Source organism: Drosophila persimilis, unplaced genomic scaffold (assembly GCF_003286085.1).
Source record: "Drosophila persimilis strain 14011-0111.01,24,50 unplaced genomic scaffold, DperRS2 tig00000000-arrow-pilon, whole genome shotgun sequence".
In the NCBI taxonomy this organism is placed as follows: Eukaryota; Metazoa; Arthropoda; class Insecta; order Diptera; family Drosophilidae; genus Drosophila; species Drosophila persimilis.
The window spans coordinates 9458819-9486818 of NW_020825288.1; the positions used below are offsets into that span (position 1 = coordinate 9458819).

The 28000-nt window shown below is 46.6% G+C and overlaps 5 protein-coding genes across 9 annotated transcripts; 3 read left to right on the forward strand and 2 right to left on the reverse strand.

Moving 5' to 3' along the window:
- Positions 1-96: 96 nt before the first annotated feature.
- LOC6587518 (serine/threonine-protein phosphatase 2A 56 kDa regulatory subunit epsilon isoform) lies at positions 97-19125 on the reverse strand. 4 transcript variants are annotated; one of them, XM_026995007.1, is made up of 10 exons: positions 18958-19125; positions 16931-17034; positions 3520-3840; positions 2567-3452; positions 2268-2467; positions 2003-2197; positions 1749-1939; positions 1350-1683; positions 1051-1280; positions 668-986 (listed from the first exon to the last, which is right to left on the reverse strand). In XM_026995007.1, the coding sequence occupies exons 4-10, from the start codon at positions 2706-2708 to the stop codon at positions 668-670; spliced, it is 1611 nt and encodes a 536-aa protein (XP_026850808.1). In that variant the 5' UTR covers positions 2709-3452; positions 3520-3840; positions 16931-17034; positions 18958-19125. The 4 variants fall into 4 exon arrangements, with proteins under 4 accessions (XP_002013072.2, XP_026850808.1, XP_026850810.1 ...); XM_026995009.1 differs by lacking the exon at positions 16931-17034; XM_026995008.1 differs by lacking the exon at positions 16931-17034 and having other exon boundaries at positions 18580-19125.
- A 217-nt stretch (positions 19126-19342) lies between these two features.
- On the forward strand, positions 19343-22331 carry LOC6587520 (nucleolar protein 14 homolog). The gene is made up of 3 exons (XM_002013037.2): positions 19343-19997; positions 20058-22014; positions 22080-22331. The coding sequence occupies exons 1-3, from the start codon at positions 19496-19498 to the stop codon at positions 22180-22182; spliced, it is 2562 nt and encodes an 853-aa protein (XP_002013073.1). The 5' UTR covers positions 19343-19495; the 3' UTR covers positions 22183-22331.
- On the reverse strand, positions 22180-23379 carry LOC6587522 (pyrroline-5-carboxylate reductase 3). The gene is made up of 3 exons (XM_002013038.2): positions 23252-23379; positions 22523-23188; positions 22180-22412 (listed from the first exon to the last, which is right to left on the reverse strand). The coding sequence occupies exons 1-3, from the start codon at positions 23328-23330 to the stop codon at positions 22339-22341; spliced, it is 819 nt and encodes a 272-aa protein (XP_002013074.2). The 5' UTR covers positions 23331-23379; the 3' UTR covers positions 22180-22338.
- Positions 23380-24301: 922 nt separating this feature from the next.
- Positions 24302-25039, forward strand: LOC6587457. The gene is made up of 2 exons (XM_002013039.2): positions 24302-24460; positions 24525-25039. Exons 1-2 carry the CDS (start codon positions 24341-24343, stop codon positions 24975-24977), a joined length of 573 nt encoding a protein of 190 aa, XP_002013075.1. The 5' UTR covers positions 24302-24340; the 3' UTR covers positions 24978-25039.
- Positions 25040-26225: 1186 nt separating this feature from the next.
- On the forward strand, positions 26226-27835 carry LOC6587524 (ubiquitin-conjugating enzyme E2 J2). Of its 2 annotated transcripts, none has more exons than XM_026986409.1 (4): positions 26226-26634; positions 26803-27145; positions 27207-27277; positions 27342-27835. In XM_026986409.1, exons 2-4 carry the CDS (start codon positions 26848-26850, stop codon positions 27819-27821), a joined length of 849 nt encoding a protein of 282 aa, XP_026842210.1. In that variant the 5' UTR covers positions 26226-26634; positions 26803-26847; the 3' UTR covers positions 27822-27835. The 2 variants fall into 2 exon arrangements, with proteins under 2 accessions (XP_026842210.1, XP_002013076.1); XM_002013040.2 differs by having other exon boundaries at positions 26814-27145.
- The last annotated feature ends 165 nt before the right edge of the window (positions 27836-28000 follow it).

Consider the following 28000-nt stretch of genomic DNA (forward strand, 5'->3'; position numbering starts at 1 on the left):
TTTCTTTCTTTTGTTTTGTTTTGTTTTAATATATATATTTATATGTGTCTGTGGGGGTGTATTTGTGTGTCTGTGTGTGTGTGCGCGGGTGTTTATGTGTGGTGTGGTGTGGTGTGGGAGTGGGTGTGTGGGTGTGTGTGTGTGTCGTGTCGTTTGTTTAGGTGTAAGATATATTATTTATATAGATTTCCATTGATGCCGCACTCGACGAAGCTTCGGCTTTCTAAACATAACACACACACAGACAGGGCTATCGCTTTCACTTCCGTTTCCGCTTTCCACTCCTTTCCATCCTTCTGCCTCTCAACAGCCACTCAAGCATCCTCCTTCTCCTCCTCCTCCTCCGCTGATGTCCGCTTGGTTGGTGTCTTCGTCAATCGAGTATACATTTTTTTTAGTGTTTAGTTTCATATTTTCTTGTGTTTAAAGTTTAGCATATGTATGTGTTTTTGTTTTTAGTATAACTATTTATCGCCTCTCTTTCCTTCCTTCCTTCCTTCCTCCCTCCCTCTCTCTGTCTGTCTGTCTGTCTGTCTCTTACGTGTGGGATGTGGAACGACAGAGATGCTTTTACGTGTTAGCCGACGGACTGCGCTCTACGGCTCTCGTTTATTGTTAGTTTTGTTTTTTCGGGCGCATGCCTTGCGTTCGCTTGTGCTTTGCCCGTTTAGTTATCCGCCTTATCCTGTTTGATTTTTGCATTTGTGGTCGCAGGATTATTGTCGCCGCCGGCGCCGCCGCTGGACAGACTGCCGCTGCTGCTGCTATTCGACTGCTGCTGCTGCTGATGAGAGTTAATGGCGGCTGTGCTGATGGATGGTGGCTGCAGTTGGGAGGACGTGGACGCCGCCGCGTTGGATGATGATGCGCTGTTCGATGCATTCGCAGCTGCGCTGCCGCCTGCGGTGCGCCCATTGGAACGATTCGATTCGAGTTCGTGCAGCTTCTTCCACAGCTCCTCGCGATCGCGTTCACGTTTCTTTTCCCTGTGCGGAAACAATTACAAATATTATTAATATATTTATTCCAACGAGAGGAACTTGGTCATACTTCTGCCTCTCTGCCTTGTAGCTGGAGGTGAGCTCATCGAACAGCTTTGAATTCATTTCCATGAATGTTTTCAATACGTTATAGACGAGCGCCACGATGGTCTGGTTCCAGTGCTCCTTGCTGATGCGGTATAGGGCCGGGAACATGATCGGCATGATCACCGCATTGTTCTCCTCAATCAGCGACATGGCATACTCATTGTTCCACAGATATAGAGCGCGTTCAGCTACCTGCAAATCACCAAAAAACACGAAAATACGTTCAGTCTACGCTCAATTTCGGGATGTCCTGTCGCGTACCTGAAAGTGTGGACTCGAGACACATTTGGCAATCTGCCGGAAGAGCGGCTCCTGGATCTTGACAAACTGCGGCGGATCGATCACATCAAGTATCTCCTCGATTTCGCCCAAGAACATGACCTCCTTTTGGGAACACGTCTTTGGCCAGAACTTGAGCAGGCCCCGCACCACCGGCTCGGTAAGGAATGGATCCTTCTCTAGGAATTGTACAATACAATATGCCAGCTGTGCATGATATAGAGACAGGCATTTGACTTTGTGCAGCGGCAACAGGACCTTGACCAAAAACTGTTTATGCTCGGCCTTCAGTGGCAAGGCAAAGCCATTGATGATGCTGCATATCAGAGGATTGCCATTAGTAAGGGAGCAGGGAAGGAATAAACTACTTTTCGAACGCACCTGCCGAGTATTTCCAAGAGTTCGCCCACACCATTGAAGTGCTCCGTCTCGTAGATGAATCGCAAGAATATGTTGTTGATTTGTTTTCGTATAAAAGCGCGTAAACCTAAGAACTTTCCGTAGATGCGATGCAACACCGTCTTGAGAAAGTCACGCTCGCGTGGATCCTCAGAGTCGAACAGTTCCAAGAGCTGTCAAATAGAAGAGGTCGTGTTATAGGCATGATCTTGAAGGAGAAGAAGAGCTGTGCGCACCTGCAAGACAAACTTCTGATCGATCACACGCTTGCCAATGGTTGCTTGGAAATCCTGCGATTCGAGGAAGCGCAAGAACACCTCATACACCAGCTGTAGGTGTGGCCACGAGGCCTCCAATGTTGGATCATCCTCCTCCGGGTCAAAATCTGGATTCTCGCTGGGCGGCAGTGTGCGAAATAAGTTGCAAGAAATCTGTGTACAAAAATGTTTGATTTAATATGATATTTCCTCATAAAAGATTAGTTCCTCCGATTGGCTGTACCATGCGTATTATTTCCGGATAAACGGGTTCCGTGAGCACACCGCGCCCGTGCGTTATATAGGTGGATAGATCATTGAGTGCCGCCCGCTTGATTTCCTTGCCCTTGAGGTCCGTCACGGGATCCATAAAGTCAAATGATACGCAACACTGACGCAACTTTCGTATAAACAGCTCCTCCTGTTCGAGGCTGGAGCAATCGGCTATCGGAAACACAAAACAAAACAAAACAAAAGGCAGGGAATTATTATTAACCAGGACATCCTTCGGGATCAGGGATCAGGGATCAGGGAGTAGCGTACCTTTCAACGGCGGCAATTGCTGCAACTCAACATCCTGTGAATTTCTGTAGCGCGAGGAACCTTGACTCTTTTTGCCCTTCTTTTTGAGTGAACGTTTGGCGAACGGGTCGATTCGATCCACAAACGTGCCCCCCGATGACATCTTTTCAGATTTGGGTTCGTTTGAATCGATGGCGGTGGTGGTGGTCTCCGTGGCTGTCTGTGTGGTATTCAGCTTGCCGGCTTTGTATCGAACGTTTGCCACTGAAAATTGCTGATGATCGGCTGCACCACCCGCTGCACCTGACCCACCTGCACTCCCAGGTGCTGCTCCTGCCCCTGCTCCTGCTCCTGCTCCTGCTCCTGCTCCTCCTTCCCCCTCGTCGCCGTCGCCGTCTTCGCCTTCGAAATCGCTTGTTAGGATCTCGACTGGCCGTTTGTTTCGCGATTTGCGTAGCCAACCGAAAATTTTATGTGTTATGTTGGCGACTTTTGCAGTAGAGTTTGGCGTCTTGCAGTTGTTTCCTCGACCTTTGGTTAAGCTGCTGCTGCCGCTGCCGGTTGCGGTGCCGCCTATGCAGAGCTCCTCCTGCTCGGCTGCTGCTGCTGCTGTTGTCCTGCCGCTGCTCCTTTGCTGCTCCTCCAATGGCAACAAATGCTGATGGGATGGCGGATGCTTCTCTCTGTTCTGTATGCCCTGCTGTAGCTGCTGTTGCTGTTGCTGTTGCTGCTGCTGTTGCGCCTGTTGCTGTTGCAGTTGTTGCTGCTTCTGTTGCTGGGTGATGTTGATGGCGGTGTTGAAACGGTAGCGACTTATCTTGGCATCTATCAACGAGCGTCTGGGGGGGACATCAAGTGTGTTGTCTGCTTTTTTGTTTGCTTTAAATTCGTTACAGTTGTATTTACACTGCCAGAAAACATGAGAATATATTCATTAGTTTCTCCCCTTGAAAACGTTTTAGAATCGCACTCACCTGTTTCTAGATTTACGTTCTGTTTGTTGCCACTTCTGCTGCTGCTGCTGCTGCTGCTTTCAGGTTCTTTGTTGCTGGAGGGATTGTTGCACTGTTGCGCCTTCTCTTGTGGTTAATACTCTCGCGTCTCGTCTTAGCTTCTAGGTTTTGCTGCTTCTGCTTCTGCTTCTGCTCCTGAATGGCACATCGATTTATGGTTTGAATCCTTCACATATTCCTCTGTCTCTCTCTCTCTGCGGACACTGGCCTTTTGCGCTCTTGGCTTTTGCTGCTGCTTGGTTATATTTTATGTGTTTTCCTTTTGATTTGGCATCACATGCACTGCAAATGGAAATACAGTAAACGGAATTGACATTAAAAGGCTTGTCGGATAGATAGCTGGGAGGAGGGGCGGGGAAAAACCACAAACCGAAAACCGAGGCAGAATTTTGATAAAAAATATAAAATATATGAAGGTTATATCTAATCGTAGCTCTTTTTTATTACAGGTGTGTGTGTGTGTGTGTGTGTGTGTGTGTGTGTGTGTGTGTGTGTGTGTGTGTGTTCGGGGACTGTGATTTCTTTGTGCTGACAAATAAGAGATAACTGATAGGCGGATAAGGGGCCAGGGGCCCCAAGAAGAGGGAAGCACCGCCCGATGGGGTGGGGTTGCCAGGCGAATGCTTGGGCTTTTGAATGATTGACTGATGACTGGCCAGAATCCTGACAATTAACATGCCCCCTCTTGGAAGGGGGAAAACCATTCTGCCTCAGAGCCGCACCATCCCTGCGGCAAATGGCTGAAGGAGCCGCACAATCCTTGTGGCAAATGGCAGCAGACGCCGCGGCGTTTAATTAAATTTACACATTCCATTTTGAATCTCATTTAGGATGCCTTTCCCCCGGTAAAGCCATTGACCGGAAACACTAGTTAGGGGCGGCAGGCGGCTGTCTCTACGCGAAGGAAATGTAAAGCGGAAATGAAGCCAGAAATGAAGGACGCACCAGGAGCCACAGGAGGAGGCTTCATTTGCATGAACTTCAATTTTCCAGCGCAGTGGAGGAGAGGGGCACTCGGGAGGCACACAAATTTGCGCACAAAAATGCAAGTCAAACACCTCGGATGCCATGCGAGCAGTCCATGGCCTGCAGTCAATTCCCAAGTGAAAAACATGTTAAACATGGCCCACACACACACAGAGACAGGAACCACAAGGCGTATGAGTGACAAACAGGTAAATGCGATCAAACTTGGCCAACAGCTGCCTGCCTGCCTGCCTGCCTGCCTGCCCGCCAGCCTGCCCGCCTGCCTGCCCGCCTGCCTGCCTGCCTGCCCGCCTGCTGCCGCTGCTGATGCGTGGGCGCGTCGCTACATCGAGTGTTTGTGTGTGTTGGCCAACCGGAACTGGCTGGAGAGAGGGGAGGGGTGGCATACACAGAAAAAGTTTGCCCAGCTGCCTTTTTTCCATACAGCGTTAAGGGGCGAGAGCAGGGTATATCCACGCGAGGCGAGGGTTTGTTCGATTCCCCTAAAGACCAGAACCTACCCCGTAAATACCTTCTCCAGCTGCAAAATATGATGGGCTCTTGCGAGCTTTCTTTCGTACTCGGTTTCTAAAGCAAAGAGTGAAATATCTGTAATTTCCTTAATTTCAAAGATACATTCTTTCTTTCTCGTAGCGTTTCATATAATGATATTATCCACCCATCTGCTAAAAATCATCACAATCAGACAATTTTTGAGGACTGTAAAATGTCAAAAGTACCTGCGGCTTCCACAATTTAAAAGATAAATGGCTTTTTTTAGTGGAGCTAACATTAAAAAAAAAAAACTATTATCTGTTCTACCTATTTTCCAAAAATCATTATAAAAAGATAATTATAAAATTCCAAAATATTACATAGTTTTTTTTAATTTTTACAATTGTTTGGTTATTTATTTTTTAAAATACATTTTTTTTTTAATTTGAATACAATTTTAAAAAAAAATTTAAAAAAACTATTAAAATTCTTGTTTGAAATTTTTTTTAATGTTTTTTGTGTTTTGTGTTAAAAACATTTTTTTTACATTTATTTTAAACAAAAATATCTAGTTTTTTGTTAAGATACAGATGTAAAAAAATCCTTACTATCCAAAATAGGTACAATAAAATATTGGGTATCTGAAAGTCGAACCCTGGGCACCCCCCCTTTTGCGATTCACAATTGAATTGAATTTTCCACAGAATACATATACATTATGTACACATATATGTACATACATATACATATGTACATCGTACACCTCATCAGCTTGTTTACACAGAAAAGTTGTGTGGCCGTTGGTTTTCGCAGTGTCTTTGGTTTAATTTATCTGAATAACCTTCGCCGTGGGAGGTCGAGCCCCTCTCCAAAACAAAACAACAAACAGAGGACCCCATCGTGGCATTAAATATATCGGATAGATCGGGAGAGATAGCGTCCATTCCATTCATTTATTCCATGATATTTTATATAAAATGAAAGGTGGGAGGGGGAGGGGGAGGAGGGTGTGCCCAGCCCCGAGACAAATGACCAACAACAGCATCGGCATCGGCATGGACATTGGCAGCGCGATGAATGGCTGACCATTAGGCCTGGGAGTGCCCCCCCCCCCCCCCCCCTTTAATGGGAGGGGGTGTCCCTGTGTGTGTGTGTGTGTGTGACCTTATGACATTATTTACTCAACAGCAAAAACAACAATAAAACATTGTAGTGAGGGCCAAAAAAGTTCATCATAGAAGAAACAATAACCCAAGAGGAAATGGCCGAGTCGCTGGATACCCTTGAAGCACAAAATGTTCCATAAACGAACGGATACATTCGTTTCGAATCACACAAACAGAGAGAGATTCGGGATATTTTGCAAGGGAACCACAAAAAAGGCATCAAAAGGGGGAAAAAACAGCTGTAACACGCAATCAGCTGTTTTTACGAATTATTGCCATTCACATGTGAACGTTGGGTAATGGATCTGTGATATTACAGACCAATGCCACATTTCTTTGGCTTTCCTTTGCTGATCGAAAATCAAACACCTTTCAAAAACCATAATACCCTGTGGCACAGGGTGCTCTCGGCACAGGGCGGCGCCTCTCGCAATTTATAATGAGACAAGTTTTCGCCACTTTTTCACTCTCTTTCTCTATTCTCCTCTTCGCTTTTGTTTTGTTTTGCTTTGCTTTGTTTCGCTGTTGTTTTCGTGTTGGCATTTGTACGATTTTTCGCCGCTTAGAGTGGGCCACCACTCATCGTTTCGGCCAGGCCATCTAATGACTAAGCCACTCGCCTCGACCCTCGCCCCTCGACCCTCGGTCAAGCCGGGGGGGAAATTCTATTCCGTTTCCACACTTCATGCCACATGCCACAGGGCGCTCTTCTTTCGTTCCTCTCTTCCTCTTGCTACGATGTATTCCGGACGCATGTCCATTGCGTGTCTTTTTTCTTCCTTTTTTTTCAAGACAATCAATAAGCCACAAAACTGTTTCGAGACTTGTAAATGCTACCAACGATTGTCGTCAATTGTCGCTTTGTTTCGGTTTAATGTCGGGCCAAAACCCTGACCTACACGTAACCCAATCTGCCCGTTGAAGACCAATTTTATCGATATCAATATCTTTAGCATTTCATATGTTAATGATATTTCCTCATTCAAGTGCCACAATCTTTATAGGGAACCCCTTTTAATGTACGTCTTTCTTTATTGATTGTTCCTTAAGTGTTCTCGGGACTGGCGTCAAGTGCAAATATTTAATGAATATGTTTCAATTGATAGCTGAATAGATATTTGCTCCGACAGCTGCTGTTTGGTGTCAATTGAGAATCAACTATTTGCTATTTCCACTCAAGTAAATGTAAATATACCAACGTAGGTTGCATGGAAAGCTGATACGTATTTCTGTAGCGATAATCGTGGAAAAAAGACTAGAAAATAGGCAAAGGGAATGTATTCCTTACGATTTGGAGGCTTCGTCTAAACCTAGCTGTCATCGCTTCCATTAATCCCAGATTTGCTCCTCGAAAACCGACTCAAGCCAGCCGAAAATGCGGAGAACGCCCCGACCTCGTGAAAGCCCAAAACAACATTCAGGCGTGTGCATGACTCCTGTTCGAGACTGGAAGCGAGGCTCGTTCCCACGAATCCAAAAACAACATCGCTGCTCTACTCGTATCACGCTGAATATTTTCCGTGGGTATTTCTTTTACAAAGAAAAGCCTGCGAAAGTGAAACCTCCTCACTTGCTTTTTTTAAATAAATATTCATTGCTTTTTATCATGTAAAAATATATTTATATTAGATTTTTCTTTGATTTTTCCAATGGGGTTTAATCATCTCAGAAATATTACATTTTTTGTGCCGCTTCAGTGAAATTTCTGTCGACATTTTCATCATATTTGCGACGGTTATTAGGTGAAAAGTCTAAGCTTTTTGCACGGGAAAAAGCAAAGCAATGATAATGTCCGCTTGAGAGATGATAAGGAACAAAGGTTCCGCCATCTAGCCCCTCGGTCCGCCTTGGGGAGGGAGGGGCGGCACGTGTGGCGGTAAAAATTGCGCACTGTTTTCATTTTCGCTTTCGCTGCGTACTTGAAACGTGTCTCAGGAACTGCATGCGGGGAAAATGCTGGAAAAACTACGCAGTAAACATCGCGCCGTTGTCCATGGGAGGAATCTCACACCCCAAACAGAAAATCCTCACACGACAAGGGGGCAAGGGGGGGAAAAAAGAGTTCATGGACGATTGAGAATTTCATTTCTCGTCAGCTGCAGCAGCAATGCGTGACTAGAATGGGTGGAAAATGCTTAAACAATTTTCACAGGAGGGACTCCGACTCCTCTCTCTTCCGATAAAATTACAAGCTGCCTTCCGTTGCGTGTCTCGTGCGAGAGAGAGCATCTCGTACAATCTCCATCATCCCATCATAATCTCGCATGCATGAAATTGATTTCCATTTCCACGCAGAGGCAACAATTATCGAGGAAAGCATTCCCTCATTCGATCGATGGAATTGTGGGCGGCACCGTACGGTCCTAATAGAATTTTCATCCAATGCGCACTGGAAATTCAAAACCTTGACCTCCCTTGGGTCGTGTCCCTCCCTCCGCACCACCCCCTCTCCCTTTCTCCCTCTATGTGTGGTGGCTTTGTGGCTGTATTGATATCATTAAATCAATCAAATCAGCATCCAGCCAGCGACATTGCATATGCATAGAGAGAGAGAGAGGTGGTGGAGAGAGGGGGGTGGGGGGGGGATGTGTGGCATGTATCTCATGGCACGTAGCACATCGCACATACCCACTGATATCCTTCCTTGAAGGCCCTTTTGCTATGCGGGGTTTTTTCGCGTTGGTAAATGATTCGATATCTATCGATGGATATTACAATGCGACTCTGTGGTACCTTTGTCATCCCATGTTTCTAGGGGGCATAAAGCTAACAGAACTATGAATCTTTTCTCAAATAAATTCGAGTTTATTTCATTCCGCGGACTGCCATCGACTACCGATAGTTACCGATAATACCAAACAACCAAACCAAAGATTTCCGTCGATGAAAAATCGCATGGCAAAAGCATCGGTGAAAAATATATGGAAATATTTCTTTGAAATATATTTCCATTAAAGTTGATTTATCATTATTGAATATTTCGTTGGTGAAAAATTGCATTCGCTATCATTGAATTCTCCAAAAAGCATCGGCGAAACACTTATTGTGAAATATTTCTTTGAAATATATTCCCATTCTGGCATTGTATTGAATATTTTCTTGGTGAAAAATTTCTTTATTTCTCCAAAAATCATCGGTGAAAAACGCAACGTGCCACAGCAGCAGCTTTGAGTCTTTGCTGGGAAAAATGCGCCTTTTTTAATTTACATAAAGCTAAAGGAAATGGAACAATAAGTTTTATACGATTTTGTTGCATCCACAAGAAAGAGGCAGCAGTGGATGGGGGAGGATGGAGCTGCAACAGAAGCGAAAGTTTTTCGCCACACGAAAGTGCCTCTCGCGGCGCCGACTCTGCCGCTGCTGCTGCTGCTGCTGCTGCTGCTGCTGCGTGTGCCCTCAAGGCAGGAGGCGCCACGCCACACACACACACACACACACACACACACACACATCGAGGGAAAACACATTGTAAATGTCATGTGGGTGGATGGCAGAGGGGCAGAGTGGCGGAGAGTAGACGGTGGATCGGGTGGGTGGTCAAAAGTGGAAGATGGCGGCTGCTGCTTCTCCTCCCCTCCCCTCCCAACCCCTTTTCGGTTACATTTCATGCCCCACTCGTCGTTCCGTTGGCGTGCCTGCATTTTTTATTTGGTGCTTTTTTTTTTTTGCAGGCCCCACCAGACACCGAAAAGCCCCCTTTCTAACAAAATTATAAGATCTAGATTTCAATGGGAATTGGGTCACTCCTCCTGGGGGTAAATATTGCAAGTAAAATGAATTTTAAATATTTACAGCACTCAGAGAGTCGCACAAGTCGAAAACAACAGCCCAAAGGAAGGGGGGGGAGGGGGACGGGAGGGGGACGGGAGGGGGACGGGAGGGGGAGGCAACTGTCGGCAAAAAAAGTTGGCAGCTCGTTGGAAATTGTTGAAGTTTTCACAGTTAAATGGCAGGCCAAACTATCGATTGGTGTCCTGCCAATCCAAGAAACGATAGAGAGAGCAGGAGAGAGAGAGGAGGAGAGGGAGAGTGTATCCATTCGCTTATGGGAAATTTGCATTCAACGCATACGAATGGCATCCAGAATGAAATGAAGCCAACAAATGGAAGAAAGTAGAAAGAAAGCGGAATGGCATCCGCAGGACAGGGGGAAAATGGAATAAAAGGTGAGCAAAAGGGGGGATGGGGGGGGACGGAAACAAAAGAAAAGCAATTCAAGGACTTTTCCCCACCTTCGAGGGCTTAATGCTTTTTAGTAATTCACAATTGACAAGCAGAGGATTCAATTTATTGATAGGCACCACTTGACGCTGAACGCTGCCACACGTTGCTGCCACGTGCCACACCTGGACAGAGCCAAAGGGAGACCAGACCAGGCCACACCTTTCACCCCCTGGGAAATGTGACTGAAAAATATGTGGAAATGTAATCAACGCACGCAATGCGACAAATGAAAATAGAAATAACAAGATTCGAGGCATTTGGTACCCCCTACAGAAGCCTATATATATCTACATATGGAATATGTGTATCCCTGCTTTTGATCCGTCATCAAACCATTGGATCATGACCTTTTGGGATCATTAGGGCCATAGGAATCGGAAATATGATGGGGGAAATAATTTGGCGTATATTTCTACGTGATTTTATTGTAAAATATCCCAAAACTCTTGTGGTTTCAGAGGAAACGAATGTGTAGCCGTTCGCTTATGGGGAAATTCGTACATTACACAATTGTGCCCAAGCGGACGAAGGATCTGTGTAAAGTGTCTCCCCAGAAACTCATCCTTCTCATCATCCCCCCCGTTTTGCCAGGGATATACAAAGGATATTCTTAGTCATAACACACTGCTCCTGCAAAGGACACATGCAGGGGGACCAAGCAGTGGCAAAGCGGGGGCCCGCCGACATTTATGGGCCACCAAAAATAGAACCGACAACTGCAGAACATTCTACATCTATTTTTGGAGTGGCACACTCAAAGCCAGATTCAAATCCACAAACCCGATGCGACTACGTCAGAGAGGCGGTCGCCCCACCCACCCCCACCCACAGCCATTGACTGGCAACGCATTTTCCAGCAGCCGTGCAGAAGGGCAATTATAATTGCGGCTCCACGTGCGGATGTTGACGTCAGGAAAGAGCCAAGTGCGATGCAACACGGCTTGAAAATTGAACGATTTTCCATGTACACGTATTTATGTTTAATTATTCAAAGTGGAATGCGTTCAGCGAGAGTGAAAATGGAAAGCTCTTCGCGAGAGAGAGAGGGAGAGAGAGAGGGGAAAGCCGTGAGTAAGTTTCCTTGGAAAACCCCAATGGGGTCAAGCAGCAATGTCGATGTGTGCTTTCCTCGTAAATGATTAAAGAAAAGCCGAGTGAGAGGCACTGGCAGGGGCAAAGAGCAGGTGAGGAGTGGTCCCGGTTCCCTGAAAGATTTGGCTAATGGAATGCCCGAAGAAGAGTTTCCCTTAATTGGCGGATATCGCCCATCTTCAAAGGAACTACTAACTAAAACCCTTGAAGCAGAGGTAATGGAAGAGAGTAACGGAATCAATTGGGTCACCCAAACACCCCACCCCCCTATGGTACAGCATTCACAACATTTAATCGTTGATTCATCATCAAAAAGATGGTATTCGGGGCACTCTAGGTTCACTTCAAGAGAAGGTTAGACGATGGACCTGTTGTTTTTTTCTTAATTTTTAAAATTACAATAAAATTCCCTCCCGCAGGCGAATACTTAATATAATTACGAGTCGTTATGGGTTGTTGTTATTGTAATATCATCAATTACTAAGCGTCCATAAGCGGCGGATTCACATGCAATCATGACACGTGAATGGCTTGCCATTCAAAACGAATGTGGCCGTTCGTTTAGGACAGCTTTGGACTATCCCGCATGGAAAAGAGGCCCTTGGCCCTGCCTTGGTACTGGCCCCGAAGTGCCTAAACAGTTCTTATCGAGTGGCGGGGCTTTTTGGGAGAGTCGTCAAGTAAGAAACACACATCTGTCATAACATCTGTCTTCTAGGGTTTACATAACATTGGATGTAAGCTATTGTTGGTGTTGGCAGCAGAGGCAGAGCCACGCCAAGTGCCAATGGAAATGGAAAGTAGAAAGCCACAAAATTAGTTGACAACAGCCAAAGGCACAGCCACAGACACAGGCACAAAGCTAATTGCATCAGCCGACGACTGTTATGTGCTGCTGCTGGCATTGGAGGGGGTGTAACAACACTTCTTTCCTTTTTTCCTCTTGGAATAAAGCCCCCAAAAGCCAAAGCCACAAAACATATGACGAAACCGTAAAACACACGAAAAGCAGACGAACCAAAACGCAGAGCAGAGAACGGAGCAGAGTAGAGAGCGGAGCAGAGAGGCAGAGCAGAGCAGCGGAGCAGAGAGGCAGAGCAGAGCAGCGGAGCAGAGAGCGCAGAGCAGAGCAGCGGAGCAGAGAGCGCAGAGCAGAGGGTGGAGCGGATAGGAGAACGGGAGATGAGACAAGACAACAGCAGTCACAACAATTTCCTCAATTTAATTAAATAATTAAGCGCTGAGACACGGTGCGTTGTCGGGTAGACACAACATTTTGACTAATTAAAAAAAAAGAAAGACAAGACAAGAAAAGGAAACATAATATTGAGGCGAATTCTTATGCAAGTGGGAGGAATATTAAATAATATATCCACCCTATTCTCCCCACAATCGGATCCTCGTATGAACACTATTTGCCCTCAAGACTGCTCGCCCGCCCAGCAGCAGCTTAGTTTCTTCCTTTTCTCGTTTTCCTCCTTCTCCCTGTTTCCATGCGCGCACAGACACGCACAAACACACGGCAAGCGAATGCAATGTCGCCCTCTCACTCTCTGTTACTCTCTTGCACACACCGCTATCGCCTGATCTTCTGTGAGAGAACCAAAGCTCTGTTTACACTACACCGCTTTTTCGGCTGTGGAGTTGCCCTGCATTCGGACAGAAAACCATGTAGTGTAAACAGCGCTTAAGCTTTTTTCGGTCTGAAATAAAATAAACGCGAGGGGGAGGGGGAGATTATTTGTTGCGTTCTTTACTCGTTTACTTCTTTGGGTGAATGGGTATCCCAATAGTCTGGAGGTTCTATTTTCTGTTCGTCAGACGCCGCCTTTCAGTTCAATGATTTCATTTACCTATCGCGTCACCCACAGAGGTAGGTATATATGTATTATATACATGTATATAGGCAGCAGGTATTATATAGATTTACGTACTACTTTTTGTAAAATATATGCCACAATGCAAATTCAATGCCAAAGCATGGAAAATTTTTTTATTGAAAAGCGCCCTGCCCACATCTCTCTTCTCTCCCTCTCTCTCTCTCTTTTCGCAATCTATTGGCTGTATTTTTTTCTTCTATTTTTTAATTAAGAGATTTTGAGCTGTGATAACCAGTCGGGGGGCTGTATGCCTCTGTGTGTGTGTGGGCGTGGCACCCATCTAATCAAAAATCAGCACAAAAATATGAATGTCGCATAAACAGTGAACTACAAAAAAAGACAATCAAGCGCAGAAAATAAGTAAAAATGTATCTCAGGTGAAAGATAAGATAGCCATATGGTAGGTGTTCTTGCCACCTGAAAAAACAAAAAAAAGAAACAAACAAACAGAGACGAGGAGAGGGAGGGGGAGAGGGGAGAGGGGAGAGGGAGACCAGTGGCTGTTGGCCCACCTGTGGGGTGGAGGTGCACTTGTTTCACTTCTCGGGCCCTCGCTGGTGGCTAAACAAGTGCTAATTATTAATTGTGCAATGTGCGATTTTATTTAATTGCTGCAGCTGTCTGTCTGTCGTACTGTTCCACCGAGTGTTTTTTCGTTTTTTATTGATTTAAAGGCCATGACGCCACTCGAGGAAACAAAAGGAACCCAACAGACGGGGGGAAGGGGGGGGCTCCCTAAATAGTCATTGAAATAATATTGAATCCAACCCATTCAAGGTCAAATGATTTCATGCACAGCTGTGGAATTTCCGTTTACCATATTCTGTATGCTATAAATAAACACTGAAAATAAATTAAGAACATTACAAAAATACATTGAACTGCACTTGAGACGACGACGATGCCGCCGACGACGCACGGGTTTTCGCCACAGGATGCCACGCAGAAAAACGGAACACACCCCCTCCCTCCCCACGATTCCTCAACGGAAAGAAAAAATCAGCAAAAAGATTTTTCACTGGCACTCAAAATGTTCCCCCGCGTCTAAAATTATATTATGAGCGATGAAAAACGTCATTAATTGCGGCCAAAAGCAGAAGCAGCGGGAGAAAAGCGAAAGGAAAAGCTGAAAATTCGAGTATGTCTGGGACAGAAAATGTGAAATTATTTCTACAGTTTGTGGCAGTCGGAATGAATGTACGAATAGTTTTCCTTAATGGTTTCTCAGGGGGGTTCTTCAAGAACTCTTACAGGAAGGAAACCACTTTTGAGGAACTGAAAACTGTGAGATGCTGGGAGGCCTTTTAACGTTCCACTGCCCCACCAGCAGCTGATTGTGCCACTCGTTAGCGAGACGTGCCAGAAATCTGGGGGCGTGGCGGGAGCAATCATCTAATTATAACGAGATTAACATTTGCCCTCTACACTCAGATGTTTGTGAATTTAGCTCCATGTGAAAAATCGTGTATGTTTTCAGCTTTTTCCATCGACTGTTTCCGAGTTTCTACCAATATTACGAGTGTTTTTCATCTCTCTAACAAACAAGTAAACAGAATTTCGATTGAACAAACAGGAGTTCTATTCCCAGAGTGTTTCCGAATTGAATATTTTCCAACAAATTGAAAGAACTTCTGCTGCAGATTAAATAAGACATTTTGAGCCAAGAACTTTGATAGATATTTGCAGAAAATTCAATGGAAAATGCCAGGCAATGCTCATCGATGGCGAAAACATGGAGAAAACTCTGTGTAAATCAAGTCAATTGCAATGGAGTTTGCGCTTTATTTTTAGAGCAGACGAGGGGCTCCGGCTCCGGCTCCTCCTCCATCGCCCTTCTATAACGATGTAAACAGACGGGGAAAACACGAAGCAGGTGGAGAGACCCAGAGAAGGTCTTTCTGCTGTTCCATGTGGCATCTGCAATCCAAAGACAAACAGAATGAGTGGCAAAAAGTGAGGTCAGTTGTGTCAACCAAGAGAGAGAGGTGTATGGGGCATGGGGGGGAGCTTTAAACACGCTCTTTAACCGCTGCAGCCAGGCAGAAATTGTTGAAGTTGCAACCAAATGAACATCCGTGAGAGAAGGTGAACAGACGGCAAGCAGGTCGCCCCCGGGAGGAGATGGAGGTGGAGGAGAGGGACTTAATAGAGCTCCTCTTTGGAGAATGTGGAGCACTTTTCATATGTGGCTCCTCCCAAGGCATTTATGGCCACAAATTCCGCTGCTGTGAAATCTCCAATGGAAACGCAAATTGTCTTCTGTGTGTGTGTGTGTGTGGCACAAACGGGGGAGTCATGCTGATGGCATGGCATTTATTTCAGTTGACCGACTTGGTTAATTCATTTAAATTACTTGGAAGTAGAAACCTCCCCACCCAGAATGTGGGTTACCCTCGAGATATATTAAAGCTACAAGAAATTTATAAAAATTTCATGCAAATATGTATGATTAAAGGGAGCCAAAAGAATACTCTTTATTTTCCCATACGAATCGATGCTTGCAATTGTCTACGTATCTACTTTTGTACGTCAAAGCCCAGTCTGGGCCACAGAGCGAGAGAGAGAGAGAAGCCCACACACAAACACACACACACACACGCACGCACACACAGAAACAGAGACATGCAGTGGGGCAGTAGTGCGCGGCACGGAATAGCAAGTGACAAACCCGCTTAGGCAAACAAAACACTTGGATCCCGGGGATCGATCGATCGCACAGCTAAAAAATAAACTGGAAATTGTCTGCCTTTTGCATACGTTCCGTTCGCTCGTTCGTTATCGTTCTTTTCGTTGTATTTATTGTTCTGACGGAGCTCCAAAGAAACACCTTAATTGCATACAAGTCACGTTCAAATTTTGGGTTGGGATGTGCTCTACGGAGTATCATGAATTATTATAATTAATCCTGGTGTAGAGAGAGAGCGAGCGAGCGATATATTATGGTTAATGGTTTAATTATATTGTCAAACATTGGTCTGTTGCAAGGGCCTTGTCACCTGTCCAGTGTGGGATGGTGATGGTGAGGGGGGGCTGCCCCCCTGGACATTATTTACCATTTTGACACATTTATGTTAATTTCAAACAGTAGGCTCGGCGAACGGACAATATGTGCCCCTGTATGTGTCAATTGGAGAACTTGTTAATTTGTCGAGCAGGTTCTGGAACCGCCACCTCACCTCACCTCACCACACCACACCACGCCACAGCACACCACACCGCACCACACAGTGGTGTCTCCCCATATAGCCCCTTACTCAGCGACTCAATCACTCAATCAATTAGAACCAGTTCTTTGTTCGGCCGTGCAAATCGAGAGATTGGAGACCCAAAAATGGATGTAAACTTCCGTTGTTGTGGCCCACGGGTCCATAGCTCTCTCGCTCTGCCCTTACTTGGAGAGTAGAGTGCAGTAGAGTACTCTTTCTATGAAAAGTTATTGAACTGGAGCGTAGAGAGTGTAGATATCCATGGTTCCTATTCTTATTTATTTACATTATCTCTCTCTCTCTTTCGATTAACAGCTATTTATCAAATTCCGGTAGGTCGTACCTGTCTCGCTTTTCCCACTAATTGGCATACGATGTCACGGTAGATAATGGCGTAGCGTAGTGTACTCTCTTCTTGTTATTTAACTATCGTTGGTTTTGGGAGCACTGTAATTGAATTAAAACTGTAGTTTCGCGTTTTTCCACTTTTTTTTTTTGCACAACGCAACGCGTGGTGGGGTGGGGGAGGGGAGCGGAAGAAGATGCGGTTAGGCAGATGGGGTCCAAGTGGGGTCAACACATGTAAATACGATGTGGCGTTAAGGCAAAACACACACGCACACAAAAGCACAAAGCAGAAGCGCACTATGGTGTGTGTGCATGTGTGTGTGAGTGAGTGAGTGCGTGTGTGAAAAGAAAGAGGAAGACATTCGAGTGTGGGGAGACATGAGGTGAGACTTGAAAGCGAGATAGGAAGAGCGAGAGAGAGAGAGCGGCGCAGCTGTTTTGATGAGGCATTTTTCTCCTTTCATTAATTTCGCTTTACTTGATTTTTCTTAGTTTCCCTTCTTTCTTCTGCACTAGATTAGGTAACTTATGTCTATATGAACATAATTCTTAACACATTTTTACTGTCCGACGATGCTACACACACTTATCACAAATATGTATAGTTCGTACACACACACAACCGCACGAAGGCAGGGGAGAGACACAAAACACACACAGACACTCATTAAGAGGCGGCCAACAAAATCGATATTCTAAAAATAATATAAGTAAAAAATATACATGTATATATGCATGTATGGGTATGCATATATAAAATCCAAAAATCAACTCAATTGTAGCCACACACTCTCTCTCTGAATTTTGGGCTTGTGTGTCCATTCGAGTGTTTGAGTGTGTAATTACATATTTATTTATTTATTAAAACTTTGGGAATACTCCAAATTGCGTCTGGAATTTCGCCGCTATACTGCGCACTTGAAAAATTTGCATTCACCACGAATTTATTTGCTACTGGTATTCTTTTGTATTTCTGATTTGGGTGATTTACTTGATATTTTGCTCTGCTGTTAAGACCGATTAAACAGATTGCGCTCTACTATGCGGCGGCGGGTAGAGAGTGTGGAGTGTGTGGAGGTATAGAAGATTTCTATATCTTTTAAAACCGACGACCGAAGGCGGCATACGCATACGGCAACTGAGACGATTTTTTTTTTTCCTCTGCCGTTCACTCTCACGCTCTCTCCCACTCTCTTTCGCTGGGCTCTCTCTTCTATATGTGTGTGTATATACTTTATGGGGAGAGAACGACCGCACACACAGCGAAACGAGTAGTTCATGAAAATATTTTTTGCATTGCTATTGTTGTACAAACTTGTTGTTTTTGTTGTGACATAGTAAAAGTAGCGAAAAAATGTTGTAGTACAGATTAATGGGTACGTTTTGGGGTTGCACACAGAGGAGTCACACACAAACACACACCGACGACGAGTCACAGCGCCTCAGTTGGGACATGTACGATTCTAACACGATTGAACAACGGGAATAGAGGATGCAGTGGCATGCCACATCCTGAGCACTCATTTTACATATTTCAAATAGCGATGAAACCGGAGGAAGATTGGTTTAAGAGGCATAAATTTCGATACCACTGTGCTAGATTTCTGGGTGAGAGCGTGGTGAGTTGAGTGGCGGTTAACTCACCACGAATTGTTGTTGCGCGGCGTCTCTTTTCTCTCGCACTCACTTGCGTTCGGTGTATTTGGTTATCTACAGCACGGTCATACTGCAAGGGATTCCTTGACGCCGCCGCTTTTACTGCGCTGCGGAGGAGTGTATCGAGGGCGATAGCTAAACAAAGCTATCGTCATCGATTTCTCTCACGCTTACGCTCCCTCTCTTTTTCTCTCTCTCTCGCTGTCGCTCTATATGGCATTCCACTAGCAGAATTTTTTCTTTTTTGTTGCCTTTTTCGCCAATTTATTTTTATATAATTTAGCACAATGTTTGCGGGTACACACGACTGAACAGGATGCGGGGGTACTATGGGGACACACAAAAAAAGCGCTGCAATGCACACACCTCGAAATTCTCTGGATGCACACACACAATCGTTTGCGTTGGGATTTAACAGCGACTGGCGCACGCACAGGCACAATTTCAATTGTAAATCACACCGGAATTATGTATTAACGCTTTTCGATTGGGTAAGGCGGCCGGTAGTTAAATTTTATGCGAGAAATATTAATTTTTTCAGCGGCAACTAGAATCGTTCACACAGACACCGTAGAAGTGACGCCATCTTTGATAGCGGCATATACACGTTCAGACATCGATTGAGTGCTGGAAAGCGGTGAAAAAAGTTAGAGATAATATTATATTATATACATACATATTTTATATATATCGTGGTCCTTTTTTGGATGTAAAGCAAACGGGATGGATCTACAAGAAGAATTTACAAACAGAATTATTTTCCGCGGTATTAATTTGTTCCACTGTTTTAATAGAGGGGGTTTAAGTGGGTTAAGTTCGTTGAAACCTGCACGTGTGCCGCAAGTATTTTGTTTTCCTCCAAATGAACTCGACTTAATTCCCGTAAAAATTAAGCAATTAAGCAATGGGTGCGAAGAATAAACGGGCCAACGCCGATGCGGTGTATGCCAAGAAGACGGTCAAGTCCAGCAATCCCTTCGACAGTGCCACAGCTCAATCGGCGAAGCGACAGAATCCATTCGATGTTCATGTGAATAAGGAGAAGTTCAAGATCTTAGGACGCATCTGCAAGCATGACCGGGGCATGCCAGGCGTGGCGCGCTCCAAGGCTCTGCAGAAGCGCACCCAGACGCTGGGCCAACAGTTCGCGGTGAAGCACAAGACGAACAAATTCAAGGATAACCGGATTGGCAGGCACCTGAGCGGCGACCAGCTGACGGAATCGGTGATGAATGCTCGCTATCTGGCCGAGAAGATGTCCCAAGTGCGTACGTCGCAAAAGGCCCAAAAGTTTAATCTCAACGACGACGAGCTGCTGACGCACAGGGGACAGACGCTGGAGGAGATTGAGCAGTACCGCGACGAGCGTTCCGACGACGAAGAGCTGGACGACGAGGCTCTGGATGGTAAGCCGAACCAAAAGGTTGTCACAGCCTCTTTTAACTGAAATGTGTGTTCCTTTTTAGCCGACTTTACATCAGCCGCCCATTTCGGTGGCGATGATAATGAGACCAGCCCGCATGATCGTCAGGTGGCCATCGACGAGATGATTGCCGAGCAGAAGCGTCGCAAGAACGAAATCGACAAGGAGAAGAATGAGGTATACGACCTCACGGAAAAACTAGATGCCAACTACAAGCTGCTGCTGCCGCTGGTGGCCAAGGCCACCAAGGATGAGGAGGAGGCAAAGCCCCCGGCGGATGCCTATGACAAGCTGCTGAAGGAAATGATATTCGAGCCGCGCGGCAGCGTCACAGACAAGCTGATCAATCCCGTCGAGCTGGCCAAGCAGGAGGCGGAGCGTCTCGAGAAGCTGGAGAACGAGCGATTGCGTCGCATGCGAGCGGAGGGCGAGGAGGACCCGGCGGCCAGTGCACAGCCCAAGCATCGATCAGCGGATGACTTGGATGATGGATATTTTGTGGCCGGTGGGGAGGACGACGGCGACGACACCCTGGCCTACGATCTGGACGGCAATTTGGGCACGCACCTGAGTGGCAAGGCGCCGGCAAAGGAGGCCAGCGGAGACGAAGATGAGGAGGCGGACGGTGATGATGATGGCGAAGAGGAGGACTCCGAGGACGACAGTGAGTCTGAGGCGGAGAACTACAGTGATCTGGACGAGTCGGAGGCTGAATCCGAGACAGAGGAAGCCTCCGCTGAGCCCACCCAAAGGAAGCCCAAAAAAGAGAAGCTGAAGGCACCGGCAACCACCGAGGACTCTAGCATACCCTTCACCATTAAAATGCCCAAGAGCTACGAGGACTTCACGGAGCTGCTCTCCAGGCACGCTGTTGCCCAGCAGGCCACCATTGTGGAGCGGATCATCAAGTGCAATGACCCCAAGCTGGATGGCGTCAATCGCGAGAATGTGGTCAAGCTCTACTGCTTCTTGCTGCAGTACTTGAAGGATCTGTTTGAGGATGCCAGCGAGCAGGACATCCGGCAGCACTTCCAGCTACTCTCGCGCCTCATGCCCCACCTGTACACGCTCACCCAGATGAACCCCGAGCGCATGTCCAGCGCCCTGCTGGACGTGATCAAGGAGAAGTTCGGGGACCACCGGAAGAACAGCAAGACATATCCCACGCTGGACACACTCGTCTACTTCAAGCTGGTCTCCAATGTGTATTCGACCTCCGACTTTCGCCATCCCGTGGCCACGCCCACGTACGTCTTCATGGAGCACATCCTGTCCAGGGCGCGGGTTCGAACGCGTCAGGACATTGCCATGGGCCTGTTTGTGGTGGCCATTGCCTTGGAATTCGGCTCCCAGTCAAAGCGTTTCCTGCCCTCCGTGTTCAACTTCCTCGAGGGCATCCTCTACATCGCGATACCCAAGCGAGACGCCGACGAACTGGTGGTAACGCCCCCCTTCGACCTGGACGGACCCTTCAGCAAGCTGTTGGCCATTCCGGCCACGGCAGAGAGCAAGGCGTTGGAGCACCAGAAGCTCCAGGCCGCCGATCTGGTCACTCACACAATCACCCTGGACTTTAAGGTGCGTGCCCTGGACACGGCGCTGTGCCTGATCCAGGAGGCGCTGCAGCTGGTGGGGGAACACACGGGTGCCTGCTATCTGGCCAGTCCGTTCATTCCCCTGCTCGCCCGCCTGCGCCTCAAGCCATATCCCGAGCATGTGCACCAGCACCACAGGGAGGCCAGCCAGCTGGCGAAACAGTTGGCCGAGCAGAAAATGAAGCCCGTGGCTCTTGCAGAGAGGAAGCCCAAGGCCCTGCGCATGCTGGAGCCGCGATTCGAGACCGTCTACGATGACAAGCGGCGGCCCAAGATGTCCAAGGAGAAGGAGGAGCGCGCCAAGTTGCTGCACAAGATCAAGCGGGAAAAGAAGGGCGCCATCCGGGAGATTCGTCGCGACACGGCCTTCGTGCAGGAGCTCAAGCTCAAGCAGCAGCTGCAAAGGTTTGTCCTTGAAGTTTACGATTCAGTTTCTATAATCCGTTCATATATTTTTCTCCCAATTACAGCGACAAGGAGCGGCACGAGAAGGTCAAGCGCATCTACCAGGAGGCCTCCATGCAGCAGGGCGAGCTCAACGAGCTGGCCCGCTCGAAGAAGCGCAAAAAGTAGGGGAGGACCAGTAGCCAATGACTGGAGCAAAGTGTTTTTTACTATCAGGAAATCTTCTGCGGCTCTGTCTACCGCAGACAGACCTTCGATATTGTACAGAATCATGCGAATTATGGTAGCCTATAAATAATATAAACAAATCTAATGCGTCTACGTCTACTTCTGGCCGGAGATCTGCTTGCAGCGCAGCGTCGCCTGCTCCACGGCGCCCGCAACCGCTGCTCGGAAACCTAGAAACAACATCGGCATGGAGGAGAGGTGAGGGTGAGTTGAGCTTTGGTTCGGCGATAAGCGAGGGCCAGCTATCAGCCTTGACGTTCTCGACGTCACTCGCACTTACCTGACAGCTCGAGCTGCCGCAGGGCCGCTGCCGTTGAGCCCCCCGGGCTGGTTACGCTGTCCTTCAGCTGCCCGGGATGCAGGCCGCTGTCCCGCGCCATATGCCCGGCGCCCAGGACCGTCTGCGCGGCCAGTCGGTAGGCCAGGTCCCGCGGCATACCCATGTGAACAGCGCCGTCGGCCAGGGCCTCGATCATCACAAAGACGTAGGCAGGCCCACTGCCGCTCAGCGCCGTGACCGTGTCCAGCTGTGACTCGTGCACAGCCTCGCAGGTGCCCACCGATTCGAGGAGGCGCTGCGTGATCTGGGCATCGGCATCGCTGGCTTGGCTGCCGCGCACGTACACCGAGCAGCCGGAGCGGACCACGGCCGGGATGTTGGGCATCACGCGGATCACACGCGACTCCGGCGACAGGCTGGACTCGATCGTCTGCAGGGTGATGCCCATGGCAACGGATAGGAACAGCTTGCCGCGACTGAGCGGCTTGATTTCCTTCAACACAGCTGGCACCACCTGCGGCTTGACGGACACGAAGACCACCTCGGCCTGCTCCACAACGGGGGCGTTCTGCACGACGGTCTCCACGCCCAATGCCTGAAATGCCTGCAGGGAGACCTTGTCCGCGGGATGGACACTGGCAATCATTCCGCTCGGCTTGGCCAGACCTGCGTGGAGCGGAGCACAAAGTTTTGCAAGAGTGCGGGGCAGTGGCGAAATACCTTACTCACCGGCTGAGAGGAATCCGTTGGCCAAGGCCTTGGCCATGTTACCGCCCCCGAGGAATCCTATTTTTCCGATCGATGCCATATTCAAATATCTAATCACGGACGGACTGCACTTTGCGCCTTCGAAGCAGCAACTGTTTTGTGAGCGTTAACAAAAACAAGCCGCCGTCGCGTAGATTGATAAGGCAATCTCCTACCCCCATTCCTCTTTACACCCTCTGGAAGTGCAAACAACAAACCCAATGATCGGTGCTTATCGTTTGGTTCATACGGCTATATGGGGTCTTGGGTGTGTGTGTGTTTTTTATCAGCTGAAAGACCAACTGCGAGAGATTAGAACTCTTTCAATCGTTTTGCTTGTGTGACGAAGTCACACAGATGTTTTGTTCATTAAGTGGGGCATTCTGTATGTATTCCGTACACTCTGGAGCACACTCTGGCAAATCACAGTCAAATTCAAAACCATTTCACAATTTTGAAGATAACGGTCGCTAACCGCTAGCACCGATAACCTAACCGGTAGGTAATCGAAAATCCATTTTACAGTATATTTGACGTCGTAATTTAGTGAAGGTATATTTACGGTATATCGGTATATTTCATCAATCTATTAAATTTCATTTATAAAGGTATAATAAAAAACAAAAAAAAACCTAGAGTATATAAAAAATATACTCAATTCCAATAAAAGAATTCCCTAAAATTTTCAAATCTTGTAGAAAATCAAGCAATGGGATAAACTAATGTAACCGAATATTGGCTATTGAAATACTACCCACGAAAACTATGAAATTTGTAGAATTTGGCGTAGTTTAGGTGAAAGATATCGCGATCTATTTTTATGTGCAGATGAAGGATGGCATGGACCTGCAATTCTTATTATTATTATTATTATTAGTATTATTTTTCGCGGTTGATCTCAAGGGGATGCAAGTGGGCTAAATTCTTTTTTCATCGGTATGTATACGGTATATTTTGAAAATTAGACGGTATATTTCTAAGGATCGGTCACACTGATAATAACACGCCGTAAATTGCGCAAAATAATTGAATTAAAATTTAAAAGAACTCTATATCCGATCAAAAGCCAACATGAGTGACTCCGACTCAGACGACAGTTCCTTTCACTCCTTCAATGGGAGCGAGCGGTCCGATTTCTTGTACGCTTCGTCGTCGTGTCGCAGTGCCTCTGGCAGTGAAGATGAAGTTCCTGTAAGTTAATCAAAATCTATAGAACTAAAGAAAGAAAGAAACAAACAAATTGTCTAATTGGCAGCTGTATTCAAAGAAGAAAAGTCTCCGAAAATTGCCTCCAGTGCCATATGAGTTGCCCAGCGTTGAGGTGTTCAGTTTGGATCGAGCCCCATCGATGTTGAAAGAACGCATAGAATCCAACAGCAACCGGCCTGATGAGGCCAAAGAAAAGAATTTGCACACTGACAACTCCCAGAACACTCAGCCAGAGTGCTTTTGGTCGCCTCGTAAACAGTTTGATTTGGTCTTGGATTCTTATTTCCGTCACACCAAGCCTGTGGAGGAGGAATATGTATCACCTTTTAAACAAAATATGCCAATACAGCCACATCCAAAGGAATCACCGTTGCTGAAAGGTCTGAAGAAGCCACTTGTACTTCCTGCTGGCTATGACTTGAGCGCCTTACAAGTAATCAAGGATCCCAACCACTGGGCCATTCGCCCTGGCGTTCGTACTGGGGATATCATTAAATAGTACGACACCGGTTTCCGTTGTATTTATAATTTCTCTTTTTCAATAAAGGCTATAAACTAAGACATCGAATCTTCGCATCTTCGATGCTGTCGGCACTGAAGCCGATTTGTGTAACGTCCAGAAGGAATCGTTTCCGACCCCATAAAGTATATACATACATATATTCTTGATCAGCATCAATAGCCGAGTCGATTGAGTCCTGTCTGTCTGTCCGTCCGTTCGTCTGTCTGTCCGTCCGTTCGTCTGTCTGTCCGTCCGTTCGTCTGTCCGTCCCCTTCAGCGCCTAGTGCTTAAAGACTATAAGAGCTAGAGCAACGATGTTTTGGATCCAGACTTCTGTGATATGTCACTGTTACGAAAATATTTCAAAACTTTGCCCCGCCCCCTTCCGCCCCCACAAAGGACGAAAATCTGTTGCATCCACAATATTGCACATTCGAGAAAACTAAAAACGCATAATCATAGATAATGATCATATCTATCAGATTGCTGAATCTGGATCAGATCAGATAATTTTTATAGCCAAAAGGAACAAATCAATTTGCACTGGCTACGCAGCACCCGACGTCACGCTCAGACTGATTTTCTGTCTCTCTCGCACGCACTCTTTGTCGTGTAGTTCAATATTAGCGGAGAGCCATACTGACTTAGTATCGGGTATAACTGTAGAGTTGCGGTCTCCGCAGCAACTCACAACGTTCCCCCTCGTTCTACAATAAATACAATAAAAGCAAGGATTAAAAACTATCCAATCTTATAGAAAATTTATTCATCAATGGGATAAAACTATGTGGGCATTGCTGAGAGATTTAGTTAGTCAGCATTATTCAATGGAATATCAAAATTGAGCAATTTCCTTTTCCGTTTGTTTTGATTGACCTATTTCGCTACTTGTTTTTTGTTTGACTTATTTCGCTAAAACCTCTTTTTACGCAAAATGCAATAAAAGCAAGTATTAAAAATACACCAGTTATATAGAAAATTGATTCATCAATCGTATAAAATTATGTGGGCATGGCAAAATGTTTTATCTAGCTAGTAATATTCGACGGAATATCAAAAACGAGGAATATGTAAAATAGAACTTGAATTCATCAGTATATTTACGGTATATTTTGAAAATGAGGCGGTATGTTTCGGTATATTTCTGAGGGTAGGACGGTATATTTTATCGATAAATCCGCGGTCACACAATAGCACGTCAGGAGAAATTTATTATAACAAAAATAGAAAATAATGCCAGAAAATCTCCCAAAACTAAACATCGCATATTAATACTGCAGTATTTAGAATCAAAAACAAGCTAAGAGACTGCAGGGCAGTTGGGGGCCGCGCAGAAATCGAAATCCAGCTATAATTTACGGCCTGTCTGTGTGTGTGCGCTGTTTTCTCCCATACAATTTCGCTGAGGCAGCAGCTGTAATTCTTTGCAATTAGCAACAAAACAGTAGCAACAACGGAGATCGCACTGCCCAGCTCCGACGGCGACGGCGACGGCAACACTGACATCAACAAAGCAAGCCCCAGCGGGACGCGACGCGAGCCGTACTGGACTGCATGCACGGCGGAACAGTAAACAGATCCGAAGAAGCCCCCTGACGAGTCCCATTACTCGAGCACTGGAGTGGGCAGCTCTGCTGTCGGCTGTAGGAGGAGGGTACGTATGTACATTGTATAATAGTAATGCAATTCGATTCAATGGCAATAACTCGGGGGCCACGTGTTTGTTTCGGTCTCGGTTGGCCCTGCTCTTATCTACATATCTGGCACCAAGGAACAAGTGTGCTTGTGTTCGAAAATTTTAAATTTTTGTTCGACACATCAGTTTCATTTCAGGAAATTCCAATACTCTAAAAATTAAATAGACAGCATGACTTCGTCGTCCGCGCCTGGCCGTAAACAGCCCACAGCCGTGTCGCGCATGAAGCAGGACTATATGCGCCTGAAGCGCGATCCCTTGCCGTACATCACAGCCGAGCCGCTGCCCAACAACATACTGGAGTGGCATTACTGCGTGAAGGGGCCTGAGGACTCGCCCTACTATGGCGGCTACTACCACGGAACACTGTTGTTTCCACGCGAGTTCCCCTTCAAGCCGCCATCTATCTACATGACGACCCCAAACGGACGCTTCAAGACCAACACTCGACTGTGCTTGAGCATATCAGGTAGCTATAAACAAATATGAGCAATTTGGATTCATTTAGTCATGGTGTTTCCTCCGTGCAGACTTTCATCCGGACACCTGGAACCCCACTTGGTGTGTGGGCACCATTCTGACGGGTCTGTTAAGCTTCATGGTGAGTCTGTGAAATGCCGCGACTGATCGGAGTCTAAAACAAACTATTTTTGCATGTCCTCCAGCTGGAAAGCACTCCAACTTTGGGTTCCATTGAGTCATCGAACTACGACAAGCAAGTGTTTGCTCAAAAGTCGCTAGCATTTAACCTCCGCAACACAAATTTCTGTGAGCTCTTTCCCGACATTGTCGAGGAGATAAAGCAGCGGCTACAGGGCACCCAGGCGGCATCAGCGGGTGGTGCTGCCACCGCATCCACATCGGACGCATCGAAGCGCGCCAATGGCATGGCCAACGGAGGAGCTGCGCTCGCCAATCCAAACCAGCCAGCCAACGCGGCCTACTTTCAGGATGGCGCGAACGGCATCGATGGCGCTGATGCTCTTGCCAGGGAGGTGGCCAATAGTGTAGCGCCATTGCTGGACAGCCCGCGCAATTCCTATCTAAATTGGCAGTCTGTCTATTCGAACCTGGTGATCGTCATCTGCTTTGCGATATTTGCCCTTATTGTTAATTACGTGATCAAAAACCTGAATCAGGAATAGAATTAACTACTATACAGCCCCCTCTATATTTCTATGTGAATATAGACGTACACATATTTAATCTAGTTTACTCTAAAGTAGTCTTCGTGAATTCAGTACCGCTTCAGAAGTATTTACCGACGCTGCTTAACCACCCGCCCGACAAAGCCCATTCTCGTGAATGCCTCCTCCGTACACGA